Source organism: Cavia porcellus, unplaced genomic scaffold (assembly GCF_034190915.1).
Source record: "Cavia porcellus strain 051 isolate PalLab524CR breed Dunkin Hartley unplaced genomic scaffold, mCavPor4.1 scaffold_11, whole genome shotgun sequence".
NCBI classification, from domain to species: Eukaryota; Metazoa; Chordata; class Mammalia; order Rodentia; family Caviidae; genus Cavia; species Cavia porcellus.
In genome coordinates this window covers 67353760-67373821 of record NW_026947494.1, presented here as the reverse complement: position 1 = coordinate 67373821, position 20062 = coordinate 67353760, and the positions used below count along the sequence as shown (strand labels likewise).

Here is a 20062-nt window from a genome sequence, read left to right as displayed (position 1 = left end):
TCCCTAACCCAAATACTGTATGAAGGCCATAGACACAAATTGTCTACTTATTTCAAGTAAGAAATATCTGCCTAGTAGTGGATAAAGATATTAAAGTGACCAACACAGGATCCTTGGGTTGTAGACATCATCTATCTGTCCAGAATTATGAGTAATTTAGTTTTTGTCTGGAGCAATCAATCTAGAGACACTTAAGGAGAATTCATTTGGGGTCTGGCTCTGGGCTGGAGGTCATGACTCACGCAGACTACGGGCAAACCTCTGCACTTACCAGAGAAAAGTAAAAACTTCATCCATCAAACTTTCACTATGATGGAAAGGTGCCAGGTGCCAGGTGCCAGGTCCAGAGAGCCAAAATCAGTGAATTATGATAGGGCTGGTTCATAGCTTGGTGACCACTTGAGACCAAAGTGAGGGGAACTCAGTTACTGGTGATCATGGATGTCACCCAGTGATGTTACTACTGACATTTTGCATGAGATAATTCATTATTGTAGAGAGCTGAGCTGAGTGCTAAGGGGGTTCAGCAGCAGCAGCCCTACCCTCTATCTTCTAGATGAAGGTAGTGCCCCAGCCCAAATTGTAACACCCTAAATGTCTCAGACACAAATTAGCTGAGAAGCACTGGTATCAGCAGATTCAAGCATGAGAAAGTCAGCCTTGGACAACATCCTGTGAATGATAAACCACGGAGGATAGGAATATTCATGCTCTGGAACTCCAAGCTCAGGAGTTAAACACGGACTTAACTGTTTATCACTGGAATTCTTCAACAGCTACCTAGTATTAACACAGAGCAGAAAGTGAGTCTTGGTGTTGGTTACTAAGCAACAGTGTTTCATCTGAAAAGAATGTCAGGCTAGGGTCTTTTTAAAATGTTATCAGTGAGCCAGGAGCAGCTTTTGCCTGGATATTCCACTAACTTTTATAATTTAAACAACGGTGTAAGAGAGTGAGGCACGGAAGGAGAATTGGTCTGAAAAGCAGAAGAAATCTGGTGAGATTCCTTTGGCAGCCTCCAGCAATGGCGGCCTCCAGCAATGCTTCTTGCTAAATGTGTAACAAAGAGCCACTATGCAGAGGTCTTGAAAGTAATAAATTTAAAAATAAAATACAGCTTATCTACTAGATAGAATCAGGGTTTGTTCCTATACCTAGTACAGTATAGGGTCACATTTTTCTTTTTGCTGGGATTTTTTAAGAAAACATTTTTTTTTAATAAAAAAATTTAAAAAAGAAAACCAACAAGACTTCTCTGAAGTAGCCCCTGCTAAGATGACCAGAAGAAGGTAAAGCCTATCTCCAACCCGATGCTCGGAAAGGGGCGTTAGTGCCTGGTGATAGGGGAGAAACCTGGTGGCAGCAGACCACCTGGGCCTCAGGGATGACTCTACGGAGGGGAGGGCGGTAGCCTCCAGTCGGGGGAGGATCCTCGCCAGAGGCCACCAGGGCCGCAGTAAGGTGCAGAGAGCTGATGGAAAGTGGTGAGCTGAGCGGTCAGCAACTGCACTCCTTGTCTTTGACAGGTGCTCTTATGCATGTTTATCCAGTTCCCACACCAATGCTGCCAATCATCCTCAAGGAAAATCAGTCATAATATTATGGATGTCACTAGCCCCTTGGATACTTCCTGCTAGATTAGTGTTGTGGGTGAGGCTAGATGCCCCTCCAACCCAGTCTCAAGTGATCAGAGGTGGGGCTTTTTCAGAGGTGGCTGGATCTAGAGTGTGTGGAATTGATTTATGGTGCAGTGCTAGGTTCCATAGCATAGGAATAAGAGTGTGAGTGCTGCTCACCCTCAATTGCCTAGATAAGATAAAAGATGTTAAGGCCACTTGTTTGTTTTGCTACATCCTGGAACTGTTCTCTGTAAAGCCACTGTGGACTGAAACCTCTACAAACTGTGAGCTAAATAAACCTTTATCCCTTTAACTTTGGGTGTGAGGTATTTTGTCTCAGCAATGAGAGAAAAGAAACTAAGACAACCAGCTCTAGATAGTGACTCAACACCATTCAGTTTTCTGAAAATCCACTATTAGAAAATGTAATCTTTTGTCATACATCAAATGTCTAGAAAGCTTCCCAAATTCTATTTTGTTCTTTTATTTTCAAACCAATAATCTACAAAAGTTACCTGAAAAAAACTGACCTCTTTTGAAAATAGTTCATTTTCTTCACTGATGTTGCCTTAATACCAGAGAATTGCAAATGCAAGTAATTACTTTTCAAGACTATTTACATATTGACAACTACATATTGCATACTTCAGTTTTCCAAGGAATTGTCTTGGTACTTACATTTTTATTCTCTCCCTACCACCTCTTGCAGTTAATACATTTTAGTCAAATTCTATCATATTAGATTGAGGGCAGAGGTGCCTAGCTCCTATGGAGTTTAAAGCAGAGAAGCGAAGTTAGCAGATGAAGAGCATCCACAAAACCTAACCCACGTTCTTACTGCCAGGCTCAAACACCACCACTAGAAAAACACCTCTTGCCTCAAACATAACACAGAAAACCAAACTTACAAGAGGAAGCCTGTAAAATTCCAGAGAGAAAAAATGAGATGAAATAAAATTCTTATTGGCACACTAGGAAATAACTTGCTAGTGTCTTAGAAAATCTGAAAATTGGAAATAGATCCAACAGTTTCACTCATTTTTATGGAGGAGTATACTGGAATTATTATAACTGCATCTCCAAAATCATTGTTACATGACCTTAAAGATTTATATCTCTATGGAAATTTTTAAAATTAAGATGAGTGTACCATAACATTCTTTTATTAATCACCCACAAAAGACAAAGTCATAAAAAACACAATTAAAAAAGCATATTTGATGTGACATGTTTTAAAAGCATAATGCGGGCAGTTCTCAGACTACCCCCCCCCCCATTTCCTAAAAGTAAGTTTTCCTAGTTACCAAATTTCACTACAGAACATATGGAAAAATAGCAAAGCTCAAAAAAACAAAAAAACAAAATAAACATAACACTCATAAATATGAGCATTTTAATATATTGATATTTTCTCTATTCTTCGTCTATTCTACTATGTGCTTTTTACTTTCCCCCCATGTCCCATAATAGCCTTTTTTTAGAATTAAATCAAACTTTTATGTAAATGGTCTTAGTAGATATCTACAGAGTATTCCAACCCACCGCATCAGAATGCACATTCTCAGTTGCACATGGGACATTGTCCAAAATATGCCCTGCTTCTTTCAGCCTTTCTCTCCATTCAGTAGCCTTTTTTAAATTAAAATATGTTTGAATATTTTTCTATGCAGTGAAAGAATATCTTTCCAACAGCTATTCCCAATATTTTTTGGGATTAAAGCCACTTTGTATTCCCTCCCGCAATCAACACAAGGCTTCATGCAATCTGGGTAATCCTCAACCACAAGTACCACCCCAGTCCTTTTTATTTTTTAGTCTTACTAAGTGACTCAAGATGGTCTTGAACTCACAGTCTTCATAGACTGAATTACAGGTGTGTACCACCACACCTAACAATGTCACTTATACTGTAAAAAACTATTAAGAATTCCAAAAAGGTTTTGTTTATGTGGGCTGCATTTATCAATATTTATAGTCTTAACAATGAAAAAAGAATTTATTCATTCATCTAAAAATGATAATGTCACATCAATAATACATTTTACAAAAAATAACTCTATTTTCCAAAACAATTAGTGAGGAAAGGTATTATTTTATATTTTTGCAAATCTTTTTTAATATTTGGCTTAACAGAAGACAAGTAAATTCTCAAATCTGCTTCTTTACTTAAAATGTAGATGTGTCTGATAAAAGTACACAAAGAAAAGCTGGTTTCTCACATACAGTTGGAAAAAGAGTAATTTTCACGTAACTGGATATTTGGAAAGTGGTATCCTGGAAAGTAGATTTTAAAAAAAGATTAGTTGCAATGTAATATTTGAAAGCACGTATCAATAAACTTTCTATACTGTGCACACCTGCATTAATGTCTTAGTATCACTCAAGTAGTTTCCACCGTGTGGGCGCTCTGAAGAAAAAATTGAGAACTGCAGTTATATAGTTTCAACATTAAATTGTGAGCAGAGTGCCCGAAAACATGGCATGACACTTTATTTACCCAATGCCACATCTGAGCATTTAGATAGTTTCTAGAATTAAACATCCTTAGAGACACACCTGTCTGCACACTGCGCTTCCTGCAGCTCTGTCCTTCTTTAACCGAGGAGCCTCAGCCACGTGGGCAGCTTCATGGGCGACACGCAAGAAAATTTCACGTCATACAGACACTGCCCAACTGATGATGGCTCTGCTTAAACTTTTTGAATTAATGAGTATGAGAGGGATAGGCATTCAGTGAACTATACTTCCAAGTTTTACATTTGATCTTTTCCTGGGCTGCTGTCCTGTGGCTCAGCATCCTCCCGCTGCAGGTGACAGCGAGCCACAGCTGGTAGCGGCTGGCGCTGGAGGTTGTTGCTCACTAGGCCTAAGCCGGGACGCCAAGGGACTCAGGGCCTCTGCACATGCCCAGGCACACACATTCTGGGAGCTCTCTGAGCAGTATTGAGGTAATGCTATAAAGCCCAAACTTTGGAAAGCTGCGCACCCACTTTTATTTATGAATACAGCTGTAATTAAGACAGAGGTTACCTCTTTTGATAATGATTACTTCCAGAAAAAGTAAGCAAAACTATTACTCCCCATATCACTCATTCATTCATTTGCTCATTCATTATGATAGATTCCTCATAGTCCAAGGACCAAGGAATAACCCAGCTTCTCTGGGCAGGGAAGAGAGGGATCATGAAAATCCAAGGAGCCACTCTCTGGGTCATGTAGCTCTGTCTTCTCTGCCAGTTCTCCCCTACATCTGTTTGTCTCTCTCTTTCCCTTGTCTTGCTGTTTCTCCCCATCTCTGTCTCTATCTCTTTCCGTTTGTCTCTCCCCATCTGTCTCTGTCTCTCTCCATCTCTCTCTGTAATTCTATCTCTGTCTCTGCATCTCTGTCTCTGTCTCTTCTGTATCTGCCTCTCCCCTTAGTGTTATTATCCTCAGGTGACACACTGAGTCTCAAGAGTCTACAGAATTAATTTTGAGTTCCTAGTTTTCCCTGATAACAAAAAAGTATTGCCCAGGGAAATTAAGAGGTAAACCAAAAACAAAAGAAGGTCCTGGCTTTCAGAAAAGGTATTTTACTGCTTTTTCTGCTGTCGGCAGGACTTGTTCCAGTGAGAGGTAGGACCAGACCTATGCAGGGTAACAGGACCCTTGCACATAGCTCCCGGGCTCTTGGAAACTGGAAGGTCCACGGCCGGAGCATGGGGTGGGCCTATGTGCTGTTTCGAGGTCATGGAGAAACAGTTGAGTACACCCTGTGTTCAGACCTATGCCCAAGGTCTCAGCTTCCCCTAGGTGTGAGGTCACCCACTCTCCACACTCCTGGCTCTCTCTACCTTGACAGATAGTTCTCATTTAACATTAAATGCCTTTCTTCTCTGGACGCCATCTCAGATACAATTATGCCCAGCAATTATAGTTAATGTTCTTCTTATACCACAGCTCAGACACTTGGTCTTTTCTGAATAACAGAAAAATAATTTCAAAGATTAAAAATTAATACATCACAAAATATCATTACAAAGATCAAAATAATGCTGAATAGATTTCCAAACAGATAAGACCTGTCCCTCAAACTTCTTTTTAATCCAACGAAATAGAACTTGTGCCTACCTGCGAGTGTCCAGAACAGAGAAGTGACACTTCCCTGACTGACCTCTCCCCTTGGTTGCAATATATGCAGACCATCCAGCAACCCACTCTGGAGATGGACACACTTCTTTAGTGGAGGACTGGCCTGGGTACCAAACAGGAAGGATTTGAGGGAATTAGCTTTCTGGTTACAGCTGACAAGCAGCAAAGGATTTCTATAAAGCTTTAAATCCCAAAGCAAAGACACCAGGTGCTATTGAGCCCCACCTGCTTGTTTTACTGTGAAATGGAAAGTCCACACTAGAATAGAGAAAAGTCAGATTCTATTGCTATTTAAGGAGGGAATACTTCAACTTCTTACACAGTAGCCAATGTAGCCTACATAGTAACCAAACTAAGTTGTATTTTAAATTACATTTCTTAGGAAAATATAAACTAGTTTCTGTAGGTGTTCTATATCAACAAAATTAGCAAAACGTGGGCTGGGGATGTAGGTCAGCACTTGCTGATACAGCACTTGCCCAGCACGTGCAAGACCCTGCTTTGACAGCGTGACACTGATCTCTCCTCCCATTTGGTGAGCCCACCTGTTAGGGGTCCTGGGGAGACCAAACTCTGTCCAGTGGTGACCTCACATAAGCCACAACCATGAGCACTGCTGAGGGGAGCTGGACAGTGTACTCCTCCTTCTCTCTGCCCTGGTTACAGCTGTGTACTGCTGGTGGGGAGGCAGCAACGTGACAAGCTGTGACATTAGAGCCCAATGGCAACTGCAAAGATTTCTTCACCAGATAATTTTAAAAAGCCACTCCATTGGGCTGGGGATTTAGCTCAGCAGCATAAGCACCTGCCTTGCAAGTGCGTGGCCATGAGTTCGATCCCTGGTACTGCCAAAAAAAAAAACCACTCCAGTAAGGCATAGTTCACCAATTAAAGCTTTTTGTATACTCAAGAGCTGGGCGATCATCACTGCAAGCTAAACATTTTATTGTATCACCCCAACCCTGTTCACATCTTCCTCCCACTTCTAAGCAACCCATTTTATATAAATGGCATCATAAGCTGTGTGGTGCTTTGTCTATCTGTGCTTCTTTTTCTTGACGCACTATTTCCAAGTTTATCCAGGTTGTAGCATGTTTTAGTACTTCATTCTTTCTTAATACCCAAATAATATTCCATTGTATGGACCACATCTTCTTTATCCATTCATTGGCTACTGTGAAGAATACTGCCCTAAATATTCATGTACACCTTTTATGTGAACATGTGCTTACTTCACCTAAGGATGAGAACTGCTAGGTAACATAACACAATGCCATCCAATGACGTAGGTTTCTCAGCCTTTTGCAGAGTGGCTGCGCCCATTTTACATTCCCATCAGCACTGTACAAGGATTGGGACTTTTCCACAACCTCACTAACACTTGTTATTATCTTTCTTTTTAATTATCACCATTCTAGAAGGAATTTGGCTGTTTTAATTTGCGTTTCTATAATGGCTACTGATGTGGGTATCTTGTGTTCATTGGACATTTATATTTTTATCTACTCAGTCCTTTGGCCATTTTTAAGTTGGGTGGTCTTTTGATAGTTAGATTGTAATAATTCATCAGATCAGTTTGAAGCATGGTTTCAGGGATTGTTTCTAGCTATTTAAAGCTCAATTTCCAACTTTCCATGATTCTACCAGATACCAAGTCATTTGCTGCTCAAATTAGTCACAGGTAGCTTCTACTGTAAAACCCTGACTGACAAAAGCTCTAGAATCCAACACAGGACCTCTCAACTACAGGAAAGAATTTACATAACGCTCAGCTGTTAGACTGAAATCTGTTCAGTGGCAGTATTATTACTAATGCCTGGGTTTCTGAATTCATGATCCTAAACTGTTAAACTTTATGAACTCAGTCTAAGGAAACTTACAAGACAAGTGGAAATTCTGACAAGTTAAGTAGCAAGTGTGAAATAGAGCAGAAACAGAAAAATCTAAGAAGCATTTGCCATTTCTTGCTGTTTTCTTCCAAGGTAAGTAGGCTGCTGAGCCTGATGTTATCCAGATGCCAACAGGTACTTCTAATTTGAATTATTTCTAATTCTCTCACAGTGGCTACACTGTCCTCCATCTCACCACCAATCAAGCTTAGTGTTTGGCAACTCCATTCAAATTGTCTTCCAAAAGGTCAAATATGTAGATAATCTAGGAATCCCAATTCTACCAGCCAATCAATTTAACTCTCGTTTATGTATCAATATTGCTAACTTTGGTATCTTTCCCCTTTTGTATCTTGGATTCTCTCAGGAGTCAGGAAATAAGAAAGTCCCTCTCTATGGAAGCTATCAGTGACCAGAAGACATGCATTTCTTAGAAAGTTTTCTGCAGTTTCCTAGATTTCCCTGGGCTCCTGAGATGCACCATGGTGTGTCCTGCTCACCCCACCTGCCAATTCTTCTGCTAAGCATTCACTTCTCTTCTAGCGCCTGAGCTCTTCTCCAGGACAGGGTTCTAGACAGTGTATTTCAAAAGATCTGTTCAAAAGTGAGCCCAGGCTGGGTGTGGTGGCACACTCCTATAATCCTAGCACTCGGGAGGCTAAGGCAGGAGGGTGATTGAGCATTAGAGACCAGCCTGAGCTACGAAGTGAGCCCAAGGCCAGCCTGCCTGAACTGCGCAGCAAGACTGTCTCAGAAAGACAAAAAAAGAATCCTATATAAAACAGGCGTGGACAGGTTTAAATTGCTGCTTCTCTCAAAGGTGTTTTCTGTAAGCTATTATCACTCCTCACTGCCTTTTTCCAAGTTACATTTCTAAACTACCAATCTATCTTACTGATTTTTGCCAAATGCAGTAACCACTTCACAGTTCTCATGTCCATCAGAGACAAGAGTCAATTGGAAGGGTGAGAACAAGGGTGGTTTCCATTGGAGGGACTTGAGATTCTAAGGGTGAGGTGCTACAGTGAAGCCCAGTCACTCGCTCATTCAATAGTCATCTCTTAGGCACCCTGTGGCTACCAGACACTGTATTCCAGTTGCAGGCAAGGCAATAGAGAAGTGAGGCAGTTGCCCTTAGAGAGCCTACATTCTAGTGTGGCGGTAAATAGTGAACAAGCATTTCAAATAGTTACAGGCACTATGAAGAGTGAGGTCAGATGCCTCCTCTGAAAAACAATGACAGGGAGGGAGCAAACTCGGTCCAATGGGCTGAGGAGGGAAGGAAGCCTCCCAAAAAAGGTACCTGAGCACTGAAAGCTCAGAGAGCTGGGATGCAACATTCTGGAGGCAGAGAGCAAATGCAAACACCACTGAAGAAAGTGTCCTTGGCAGGGTGACAGGGAACAAGCTGATTTATCAGCAGAGGCTAGGTCAGAGGGGCCTCAGGCCTGATGTCTTCTGTACCTATCACAAAATTATTAAGTGTGTACAGCCAGGATAATAATACAGGTGTTTTCAATCTTACCAAGATTTTTTTAAAATGCAGTGTCACTTGATTTATGCCATAAATGATGCTGGATGAAGCAGAAATCTATTTTTTAAATAAATTATTAAGAAAATTATTTTTTAAAGATGAGGTTTTTAGATGCAGGGATGTAAACTCAATGGTAGAATGCTTGCTTAGCACTTGTGAGATTCTGGATCAATCCCCAGTTCCACAAGGAAAAGAGACAGAGACAGAGAGACACAGAGAAAGAGGGGTCTTACTACATTGTCTAGGCTAGCTTCCAACTCCGAGTCTCAAGCAATTCTCCTGTCTCCTGAATAGTTATGACTACAGGCCATGTGCCATCTAGCATGGCTTAGAGGGAGTCTGTCTGTCTGCTTATTTATTTAGCAGCACTGGGAACTAAAACAAAGGTCGTCACACTGGGCTATACCCTAAGCCCTTCATCATTTTTATTTTGACAGGGTCTCATTAAGTCATTAAGTTACCCAACTGGACTCAAACTTGCAATCCTCCTGCCTTAGTCTCTCAAGAGTGCTAGGGTGTGGTTACATGTGTGCACCCACAAATCCAACTAGAGGGAATTAAAATCCTTATCAATCTTTTCGTGTGTCCTTGAAAAAGAAAATACTAGATTTGAAAACTTTAAAAGTTCATCACCCTAAACCTAACATAAAGTCTTTTAAATAGAATACTGAAGAAAAGTTTTTTTTGGGTGCTCTGATCTTATGAAAACACAGTCACACGAGATTGCCTAATGTCTATTTTTAAACGTAAGAGCTACTCTATTACACATTAGGAAACTTAACATAGCTAGGTACTGATCAGGATTAGCTGTTACATAGATTTGCAGGTCTTTTATGCTTCTGCTTTTTAAAAAAAGGTTTGAAGGAAATTGAAATACTGAACTGAGGACTCACACTCACGAGAGCTCCAGACCTGGCTCTGCCATTACACTATAGTTAGAATCCTGGTTACAATAATACCTGCAGCAGCCTGAACTTAGGTAAATTACTGCTAAGCTCCTATTTTCCCTTCCATAAAATGAGGATGAAGAATGCCTATTTCATGGATTCATTGTAAAATAGCTAACGTAACAAGTGAAAGTATTTGGGTATGTTTCCTTTCTCCTCTCTTCTCTGGGCCTTCATCACTCATCAGAAACACAAGAGCCAGACAGATGACATCTAAATGCCCTTCTGGAGTAGCTGGCCTGACTCTCCTGCCAGGTTCCCACATGACAGGGACTCCTTTGCTCTGCGCCAGTGGAGATAGCTAGCCAGAGGGACCCATGATGAGGAGATCATAACGAAGGAACCAACAAGGCTTCTTCTGGCACTGGGACTTCAAGGATGGGGGCCTAGCAGACCCCTCCTTAGCTCACTAGGACCAAGTCATTTTACAAGTGCATAATCAATGACTTGGGAGATTATTTAAAGCCTGACTTACCAAAGATTAATGGAAAGATCAGGAATTTTGCCTGTTTTGTTCACTCCATGTTTACATTACCTAGCATATATCAAGCCCTCAATGAATAGCTGCTGAATTAAAAAAACCTACTTACTTGTTAGAGATACATTTCTGTAGGGATAATTAGTTTTACTTATAAATGAACAATGTTTAGTTCCAGAAAGAAAAAAAAAAAAGATGGAAAAAAATTGTCTATACTTATGGTGTGCAACAATGAACTTAAATTTCTGTTTAGTGTGTGAATTTTCCTTAAAAGAAGCATAGCCAAAAGGGCTTCGAGCATCTAGTTTAGAAGACTGGAGTAACATGTGAATCTTCCCACACCTTCAATTTTCTCAGATTAGGATGTGGGGCTCTGGAGCTGAACTCACTCCAGTTGCCTTTATAGTAGACTTCTCGAGGCAAAATCAGAGCTTATTATGCTCTTTCCATCTGGCTCAAGGGCCAGTTAGTCACAGGAGGTGGAAATGATAACTGCAGACATCATAATTGAACAATTCTCCGTACTTATCACTCTTCCTTTCACTCTCCTGCATTTCCCAAGTCACTGGGCATTGTCAATCCTTGGTAAATGGTCCAACAACTAGCAAAACCCTACCTCTCCAACAAGTTTAACATGCAAATAAATCTGCTTCAAAAGTCAAGTGACTTGACAGTTCCTCGTTTATTCAATCAACAAATAATCAACCCCAGAAAATCCTGAGAGACTTAGGATGATAAAAACATAATTTGAGACAAAGCAGCAATTAGCAACACAAGAACTAGAACCAGGAATCAAGAGTATATCTAGCTATACACTGTGCCTTGAATAATTCTCTTCCTAGCTGCAGAATCACTCTCTTTTCACAATCTTACTTCAGTAAAAATGTCTTTTCCTTAGTATCTTCAGTGCAGTGCTTAGACACTATGCTGGAGCAAAGTGCTGCCTGTCACCAGACTCTGAGGTCCTGGAGGTAAGCAACTGTGCCACCATCCAGTCACCTTTATGGCTCTGGTATCTAGTGCAAGGCCTGGCACATGGGAGTCACTGCCAATGACCAGTTCCATGAAATTACTAACAGACTTCTGAGTATTACCAGTCTTCACTGTCCAATACAGTAGCCATCAGCCACATGTGGCTGAACAGAGGTATGCTGTAAGAGCAAAGACAAACCAAATTTCAAAGACAATACAAAATAATGAAAACTGTCTCAGCAATTTTTACATTGCTCTCACACTGAAATGATAGTACTTTGATTACTGGGTTAAAGAAAATATATTATTAAAATTAATATCATGATTCTTTTACATTTCTTAAATGGCTATTAAACTATGTATGTTTGGCATTATATTTCTGTTGGATAATGCTGGACTAAACCAAAGATTATTTTCATGTACAAATCACATCAAGTATTTTGTACCTGATTATGTCTTTTGGTAGAATGGAAATTCAGTTATAACGTCCGAAGAGACATGAAGCCTGTGTTCAGAATAGCCAGAGGACATAAGACACTTTAGTTTTTTAGATCTTTCAGTCCATATATCCTACACTTTAGTATGTTCACTGTTATAAAGAAAAAGTAAATCCAACTCTTGCTATATTCTTTTTACATTAAATCAAAGTCTTACTAGGGACATGTAATACCCATGTAACCAAACTTAAATAGCTCTGGCTATACGTGCTTTTGCTTCATGCTCTCAGTCTCTGGCATCCTGAGTAGTCAGCCAGCCCTCCCTTCCCTGGCTCTTTCCACTGACCCCAGAAGACCAGGCTCAAATAACACACTCATCAAAAGCCCTAGACAGGCACATCAGGGAGAGACACCCTATAAATAGACACATGGAAACAGAGTGCTCTGTACTGATACCTCACTCCCTTTGCCTCCCAAATGTTTGTTCCCTATAATGAGTTAAATGAGAATGCCATGAAAAATTTTACTTCTGTCAGGTTAGACTGACAGATTTTACATAGGCACCTGCAAAGCAGCAGCTAAATGTGATTTTTATTTTGGATACTGCTCTTGCAAAAATGAACTGAGCTTAAATAGAGAATTTAAGAGGCCAAAGAGATCAATTCAAAATAAAAATGAGAAGTTTCTAAGCAGTCTGTGGACAAAGCTAAAACAGCTGGGTTTCACTGGGTCACACTTAGAAAAATAAAAATCACAACAAAACACAAACAAACATGTCTAGTTATACACCTCTCTCCCCACAAAGACCTGAGTCCTACACACTCAGCACTGGCACATACTGCATGTTCAGGGACAAGTTGTTGGCAGAAAACATGCATGCAGGTGTCTGTTAGTCACAGGAATGTTGCACCCTTTTTTTAAAAATCTGATTTTGTTTTGTTTTTAATCCTGAGTATTGTAGTAAAGGGAACATAGCTTTCAAATTTTATTCAGAATAAAATACAGTCACCACCATGGACTACAAAGCCCTACATGATCTGCAATCCAGCTGCCTCTTAAGACTCAGCTCTGCCCACCCTGCCCCTCGCCTAGCACCCCAGCAACCTAGCCACACTGTCCCACCTCAGCACCCTTGTGCTGCCTAGAGCAGTGATGGCGAACCTTCAGAGCTTTCAGTGGAACAACCTGCTGCAGCACACATACTGTGGGTTCGTTGTCACTGGCCTAGAATACCACTGCTTCACCTGACTCAAATGCCTCAGGACCAGAGAGGCTGTCTTAACAATCCTCCCCAACCCCCCACAAGCACAACACATCTGTATCCCACTGTACTGGTCTTCACATAACTTCTGGTCACCCAGTGTAGCCCATATTTCTTTAACAGTATAATTATTTGTCTTCCCAGATGGGAAAGTGTGTCAGGAGAGCAGGGATTTTGTTCTTTTGGTCCACTGTCGATTCCCTCAGAAGTACCTGGCATATCAAAAGAGTTCAATAAATATCTAGTGAATGAATAAATTAATAAATATTAGATTGAATCCAGACATCTGAAGTCTAATTCTTCCACTAAAAAGCTGTGTGACTTTGAAAAAAAACAGCATTGACACTCAATTTCTGAATCTATAAAAGGACCATTGAAATAGGTGTTTCTAAAGCTCTGCTACCTATAATACCCTGGAGGGTTTTATAGATCTGTCATTTACAAATAATATTGCATGAAATTTTAGCAATGGAAGAATATAACTTGATACTCACAAACCACAACCCCCATGGGATGTTGCAGTGTGATTCAAATCCTGCTCCAGGCAAAGCCCTCAAACACCCTTCTAGGAACGTTCACCTCAGCCTTGCTCTACCTCAGGTGCTACTCACACACCTTTTATTCCGTTTCTTCTTCCAGTTCATGACAGAAGCATGTTTCTCCATTTTGCCACTCAGGAGAAAAACATCTCCTGAGGACAGCCAGGGACTCGTAACTAGATTATCTAATGTTATCTCCAGCGCTCCACACAGTCTGTAGCGCCCACAAATTGTCCATTAGTGAATGAACTTACAAACAGAAAAGAAATTATGGCTAATTCTACATACTATACCTGGAAGGGGAAATGAAAGGCTTATAAGTAGATACTTTTTAAAGTTTATTTCCCTGGTACCAAAATGTGCTACAACTCATGTAGAAACTGAAAATTAGAGTCTGGGATATAGCTCAGCAGCACAGCGTCTACCTGGCAAGTGCAAGGTCCTGAGTTTGACTCTTAGTACTAGGAAAAGAAAAGAAACAGGAAAGTTTGATAAAGAAAAATTTCTGAATGGTGGTTAGACAACCACTATTAACCCTACAGTTCACTTTTATTGACCTTCTTACACTTTCTCTAGTACATCTTTTACTTTATGATTGACATCATACTAAACTATATTTTACAATGTTTTTAAATTCAATATATTTTCCATATCACTTCTAAGCTTCAAAAATAGTGTATTTTTGTATTTTTCTTTTTAAATGAAAAAATTTTCATAAACAAATCATAAAATAACATTATTATGTTTTAACTTTTATGTGCCCTTAACCTAAAAAAAAAAAAGTCTGTAAGCACAGGTTCTGAGGATGTTTCTGACCACTGTGACTGCAGACGACTGTCCTTTGAGGAGAATGACATCCACTATGACACAGCAGTCTCTTCTGTCCTCACTAAGCTCTCTTGGGGCAGCAGTGGAGCCATTCCACAACACCTACAGTGAGATGAGTGGTCACTGGCTTGGCAGACATAGACCTGGCTTCTCACATGTCCTAGCTTTATGACCCCAGGGGATGAGATGAAGCTCCAGTGTCCTAATATCTAACAAGATAGTCTCTGGACAGACTGCTGGAGGGTTGGGGTGAGCAGCTGGGGAGTGCTGACTGGGAGGGGAAGGTCAGCAATGCACCCTTCTCATCACCCATCCTTTGGAAGATTACAAGTTCTCACTCAACCCAAATCTCAGAAGAACATGTATATGAATTCATACTCAGGGCCGTGGTTTGATTGCCAACCTGCCTGTTCGAAACCCCAGCCTAAGCCCCCCAGTGGGGCACCTGAAGCCCACCCTAGACAGCATAGCTCCGCCAGCAGCCCTACAAGCCCCAAGAATTCCCCACTTCCCCATCTGTTGTCACCCTACTTTTCTGCTGACATCATCTTTGCTCCTAAATCCTACTTAAGTTCTACTGCCTCCTTGGAACCCACCATATTATATGAAAAACCTAGGTACCTGAAAGATTTCCTCCCTCACTACCTGCCTTCATGCTCCACCATTTGGCTCATTTTGACCTTGTGTCTATCTCACAGAAGCAAGTAGACTGCAAAGAAATTGTTTCCTGACCTTTGTTACAGGGACAGGCAACCCCAAAGTGATGCTTTAAATTGTTAGCTGCTGTCATTTTAGTGAGAATGAGTCTGCAGTTGCCTGTAGGGGAATCCTAGCTGGGAAGAGTGAGAACCCAGGGCACTGGGAGAGGTCACAGAAGCTCTGCAGCACTGCCCCTTCCTTTGCCAACACAGTATCACTGGCCCTCTCCTACACAGTCTCCCCAGTACCCCCTCCGCTGCCCCCTGTGGGCACCTGCAGCTTGCTTATTCGGGGCCAGCTCTCTCATAAGTCGATCCATCCTGTCTTGCACAGCACATGTGGCTCACCCTCCTGCTTTTCAGCACAGTGTGACGCTGGTGTCATCTTCCCTAACCTTTCCCACAGTTCTCTGGAGCAGGGGCGGTGCCTGTGTCCTGCTTGGTAGCTGCTTGTAAACAGGCGGCTGATGTCCAAGACCTCTCATCTGACTGACCAGTGCCATTCTACAGCTGGTTTTTTCAACTTCAGTTTTGCTGGCCTTGGCTAGAAGTACTTCTAAGTCTGGATAAGATGTGTACCCTAAAATGGTACATCCATCTGCCACCTTAGAAACTTCCACAGCTGCATTCCTTAATCCCAGCATTCAGGAGGCTGAGGCAGGAAGATTAATGATTTCAAGGTCTGAACCACACAGTGAGATCCTGTCTTAAAAAGCCAAAAGTATATAAAAAAGAAAAAGTATAAAAAAACAAAGTAATTTCTACTATTTTCATTTTAGGGCCTACAAGAAGATCAAAGTGGGAGGAAAAGCTATCTTTTTCTGTATGACTAACCACTTGCATACTCACTGAAAAGTTCTTAAAAACACAGGTTCATGGAATTCATTAGAAGGTAGGGTTCTATGTGTGAGTCTAGTCCTCTCCTGAAGGGACGGCCCTTGCCCTCTGGTCCCAGATGGCCTGGGTAGGGGTAGACAGACGCCTCCCTCAGCTCCATCTCCCGCATCCCTGGGCAATGCTGGCCTGCCTGGAGGTGCACAGCCTGGGGAGCAGCCAGCCGCGAGGCTCACCTGGCTTCAGCCTCCACCTCTGTCTCGGACTCGGCCTCTGTCTCCTCCTCCTCCTCCTCCTCCGTCTCCTCCTCCCATTCCGCTGCCCGCCCTTCCATCGCCTCCATCGCTGAGCTGTCCATGCTGTCCAGGACAAGCCCCACACTCGCCGGGTGTTTCCCCTCGACTGCGTTGCGGCTGCAGCCGGCGGCTCGGGTTCCCGAAGGGAGGGAGGGCGGTCCCTCAAAATAGAAGGCATCAAGTGTCACTAGCAAGCTGGCCTAGCGGCGCCCCAGCCCCCTACCGGCCAAGCTCACCATCCAGTACAGCAGACAGCCCACTTCTTGGGAGTGCTACCTTTCCCCCTTCCTAGGGGCTGCTGGAAGGCTTTTTCCTGAGGAGTGCTCCCTATCCTACACTACCCTGCTCCGGGCAACAGAGGTTACGCACCAGAGCTCTGGCAGTTGACTAAGGCCTCGCACCACGCATCTGCCCAACTCGAGGCTTGGCTCTGAACTACCGCACTGCACTACTACACAGCTCCTTCACTCTTCACCTGTCACTGGTGTCCTACTTCACCTGTCACAAGTGTCCTACTGCTCAACAACTGATGCCCAAGACTCTCAGCCCTAACAGCCCAGATCCTTTCTCTGGGGTCTCCTCCTCAGGAATCACCGCCACCTCAACTCCCTCTGCCTGAAAAGCACCTCCTTAGTTACCGGATTACTCATCATTCAAGATCACATTTCTCTACTAAGCTCAGGACTTCTCTTCCCAGTCCTAAATCAGCCTGTGCACCTTAATTCTCCCCAGGAGACTCTAACCCACCAGGCATCCCAAGCCCATACAATCCCATAAACCAGCAAGGTTACTACGCACACAGCAGGAGCACGATGAGTGCTTCCAGAGGACAACAGGGGACGTTAGACCCACCTGCTAAGCGCAGAGCATTCTTCACAGGGTAGAAGCAATTTTTTTTTTTTTCGTAAGAATGACTTCATAGCCAGGACAGCGAACATTTATTTTTAATTGTAACGGACTATTCACAGAGTTGTTAGAGGTGATGAATGGAGGCCGGGTATTTCACCACCTTGTATACACACATTAGGTTGGGGGACAACATAATACAGACAGCTTGGTCCCGTACAAAAGCAACCATTAATGGGCACAGGAAATAAAGAAGCAGAGTCCAGCCTTCCGGGTTTTACTAGCCCAGGTTAAACAGCAGCAATACTCATTCTTGTAACCCTAGCAAGGCTTTTCCTCAGGAGTCCCAAATGACCATGCTTCCACAGGACAATTCCTAGCTGTGGGAATTTGTTAAAAACTAATCAAAACTACAGGCAGCCATCGTATTTCTTCTGTTTAACTCAAAAACTCTTAGGAACATTAACATTTGCAAGATTTATCTGCAAAGACACTGAATCAATCCAAATTTTCAACTGTACTATACAAAGTGGACATCTTTTAAATTTCTAACAGCAACAACACACGCAAATATATAGAAATGCAGATAAAAATAAAATGATTTAGTATTCATCAAATAAGTAACCAAGAAGGAAAAAAGGTCTAAACAATTCTACCATTTGCATTATCTTGTGTCAGCCATTGGTTTAAAATCAAGTTGATCAACTTCTTCACCTATTTGCTACGGAGAATAAGCTGAAACATAGTAGGACAAGGTCAGTAAAAGCTGAGAAGAGTGGCAGTGAGGGAGGCCACACTGGGATCACTTCTAGAGTTTTATTAGGAAATGTCACAATACTGTAGGGGGAGAGCACCTTTCACTCTTAGTTATCCCTGAGACTGGCACAGTATCACAGAACTGTGTACTATGGCTATTATTCAATGACTATTCAGACTCATCACTAGAATAACCAATTATACTTAACACAGTCTGACAGAAGAGGTTCACAATGAAAAATAAATTTTGAGACTTTTTCAAGAAAAAAATTCATAAACTCAACTGTATTTAAAGTACAGTATTTTACACATAAATAATTTTATAAATTCACCTATGTGCAAACCTTCATTCCTAACAATGCCAGAGAAATGGGGTGCTAATGTGGCTTGTTAATCTGACAAGTGAACTGAATTTCCAGATTCTATTTTAATCTAAATAAACAAGCATAAAACATTCAAATCAGATCAAGATGATAACTACAGCCTCAGCCTCATTTCAAAAGCAAAGACTTTCACTGTAAAGGATACTCAACAAATTCTATATATAAACTTTATTCTATTTGACATACAAAAATTAAAAATTAAGAACATGAAAATATGAATCTTTTACAAGTCAAAGAAAAGCAAGTTTTAGCTTCTGAGTTGGCCTGCAAAAAATTCATTATAGGTACAAATTGTTCTACAGCAGGTCTGAAAGAAATTTGCAGTCCTTTAGAAAAAGTTAAAACTTGTTTTCAAGAGAATCTTTTATATTTAAATTTATAGGCATTGACCAATTTACAAATACTTATGTAAGTCAAAATCAACTTTAATAAACATTGTAGCTTTTTAAGCAGCCACCACTTTCATGTGTAAAATACTAAAAAAGGTATTTTATAAACATTAAGCTGTTCTTTACAATAATTTTATTATGTCTTACCTGAAACACTTTGAGGTGGCTTACTGCCTAAAAATTCCAGTTTAGATTATGTCTGTAACTGCACATAGAAAAAAATCTGATTCTATAAAAAGGATATAATCTGAAATTTAATGTTTCAGTTTGTGCTTCATGTCACAAGAAAAATAAAAGCAGGAAAACAAAAGTGCACATTGCACTCTGCTATCACGAAGCACAGGAAACAATCTTTTCAAAGTCTGAACCAACTCACTAACAATTCAGTGACAGTAACAGTCAGTGCTCACATTACTGTACTACAGTGCAAAACATATTGTTTCCACACAGAATCTAAAGCAATCTCAAGAGTGTGTCTAAAAAGCTCTGAAAGTACTCCTGAAATGCTACATGGATACAGTCAAAAAGTCTCAGTCTATCTCAGGGAGGTAAGTGAAGACTTAGAGGCAACTGTTCAGTATTTCATAACTCTGCAGTGATTTCACTGAAATAAAAGGTTTTACTTCAAGTAACTGAAAAGCTGACTTAAATTTTCACTTCATTAGAACAGACTTAAGACAATAAACCATCTCTATAGATGACATTTTTAAGTTTGATGAATTAGAACCTTTGCAAAATTCCACACAACTCCATTATTAGCATGTAACAGTTAAAGTTATAGCAAAAATCTGTTACTGGTTCAGGTAATTTCCCAAAATGTATTTAATTTGACTGCCTAAAAATTCATGCCATAGTATTACTAATCATAGATGTAAACATTTTCAAAAATACATTTTTAAATCAAAAGATTTTATTAGGAAATGCCATAATAAAATATGCACTCTTTATAGAAGTATGACCTTTTAAAAATAAAACATGAAAACAAGAACAATTAAAAAGAAACCATGATGGAGGTAAACAAAATGCATTATGATATAACTCTTGTTCTTTATTTCTCAGAAGACTGTAAGAAATAGAGGCCAGTTATCTTTTCAGGATAGCAGTTCTTAAAGGTAGTATAGTGTTCAAATCTCTTTTGTTTTTCAATCTGTGAAATGACTAGGAGAGAAAAAAAATTCAAAACACACAAAAAAAATGTTATTTAAAAACTACATTTGCATGTTGA

At 40.8% G+C, this 20062-nt stretch overlaps 2 protein-coding genes across 8 annotated transcripts in view; both read right to left on the bottom strand.

Annotated features, from left to right (window-relative positions):
- Positions 1-17246, bottom strand: part of Cmya5 (cardiomyopathy associated 5) — a 104732-nt gene extending 87486 nt beyond the window's left edge. The window contains exon 1 of one of the 2 annotated variants that reach the window (XR_010050589.1): positions 16404-17246. Coding sequence is in view for 1 of the 2 variants with exons in the window: in XM_013146624.3 (XP_013002078.2) it covers positions 16404-16525 (122 nt within the window). In the remaining variant the exon portion in view is untranslated. The remainder of the gene's footprint in view (positions 1-16403) is intronic. The other variant, XM_013146624.3, reaches the window with a different exon arrangement.
- A 138-nt stretch (positions 17247-17384) lies between these two features.
- The window catches only part of Tent2 (terminal nucleotidyltransferase 2), a 69780-nt gene continuing 67102 nt past the window's right edge, over positions 17385-20062 (bottom strand). For all 6 annotated transcript variants that reach the window (XM_013146621.3, XM_063258418.1, XM_063258423.1 and 3 more), the window contains one exon: positions 17385-19995. In XM_013146621.3, coding sequence (XP_013002075.2) covers positions 19921-19995 — 75 coding nt within the window. In that variant the 3' untranslated portion in view covers positions 17385-19920. The remainder of the gene's footprint in view (positions 19996-20062) is intronic.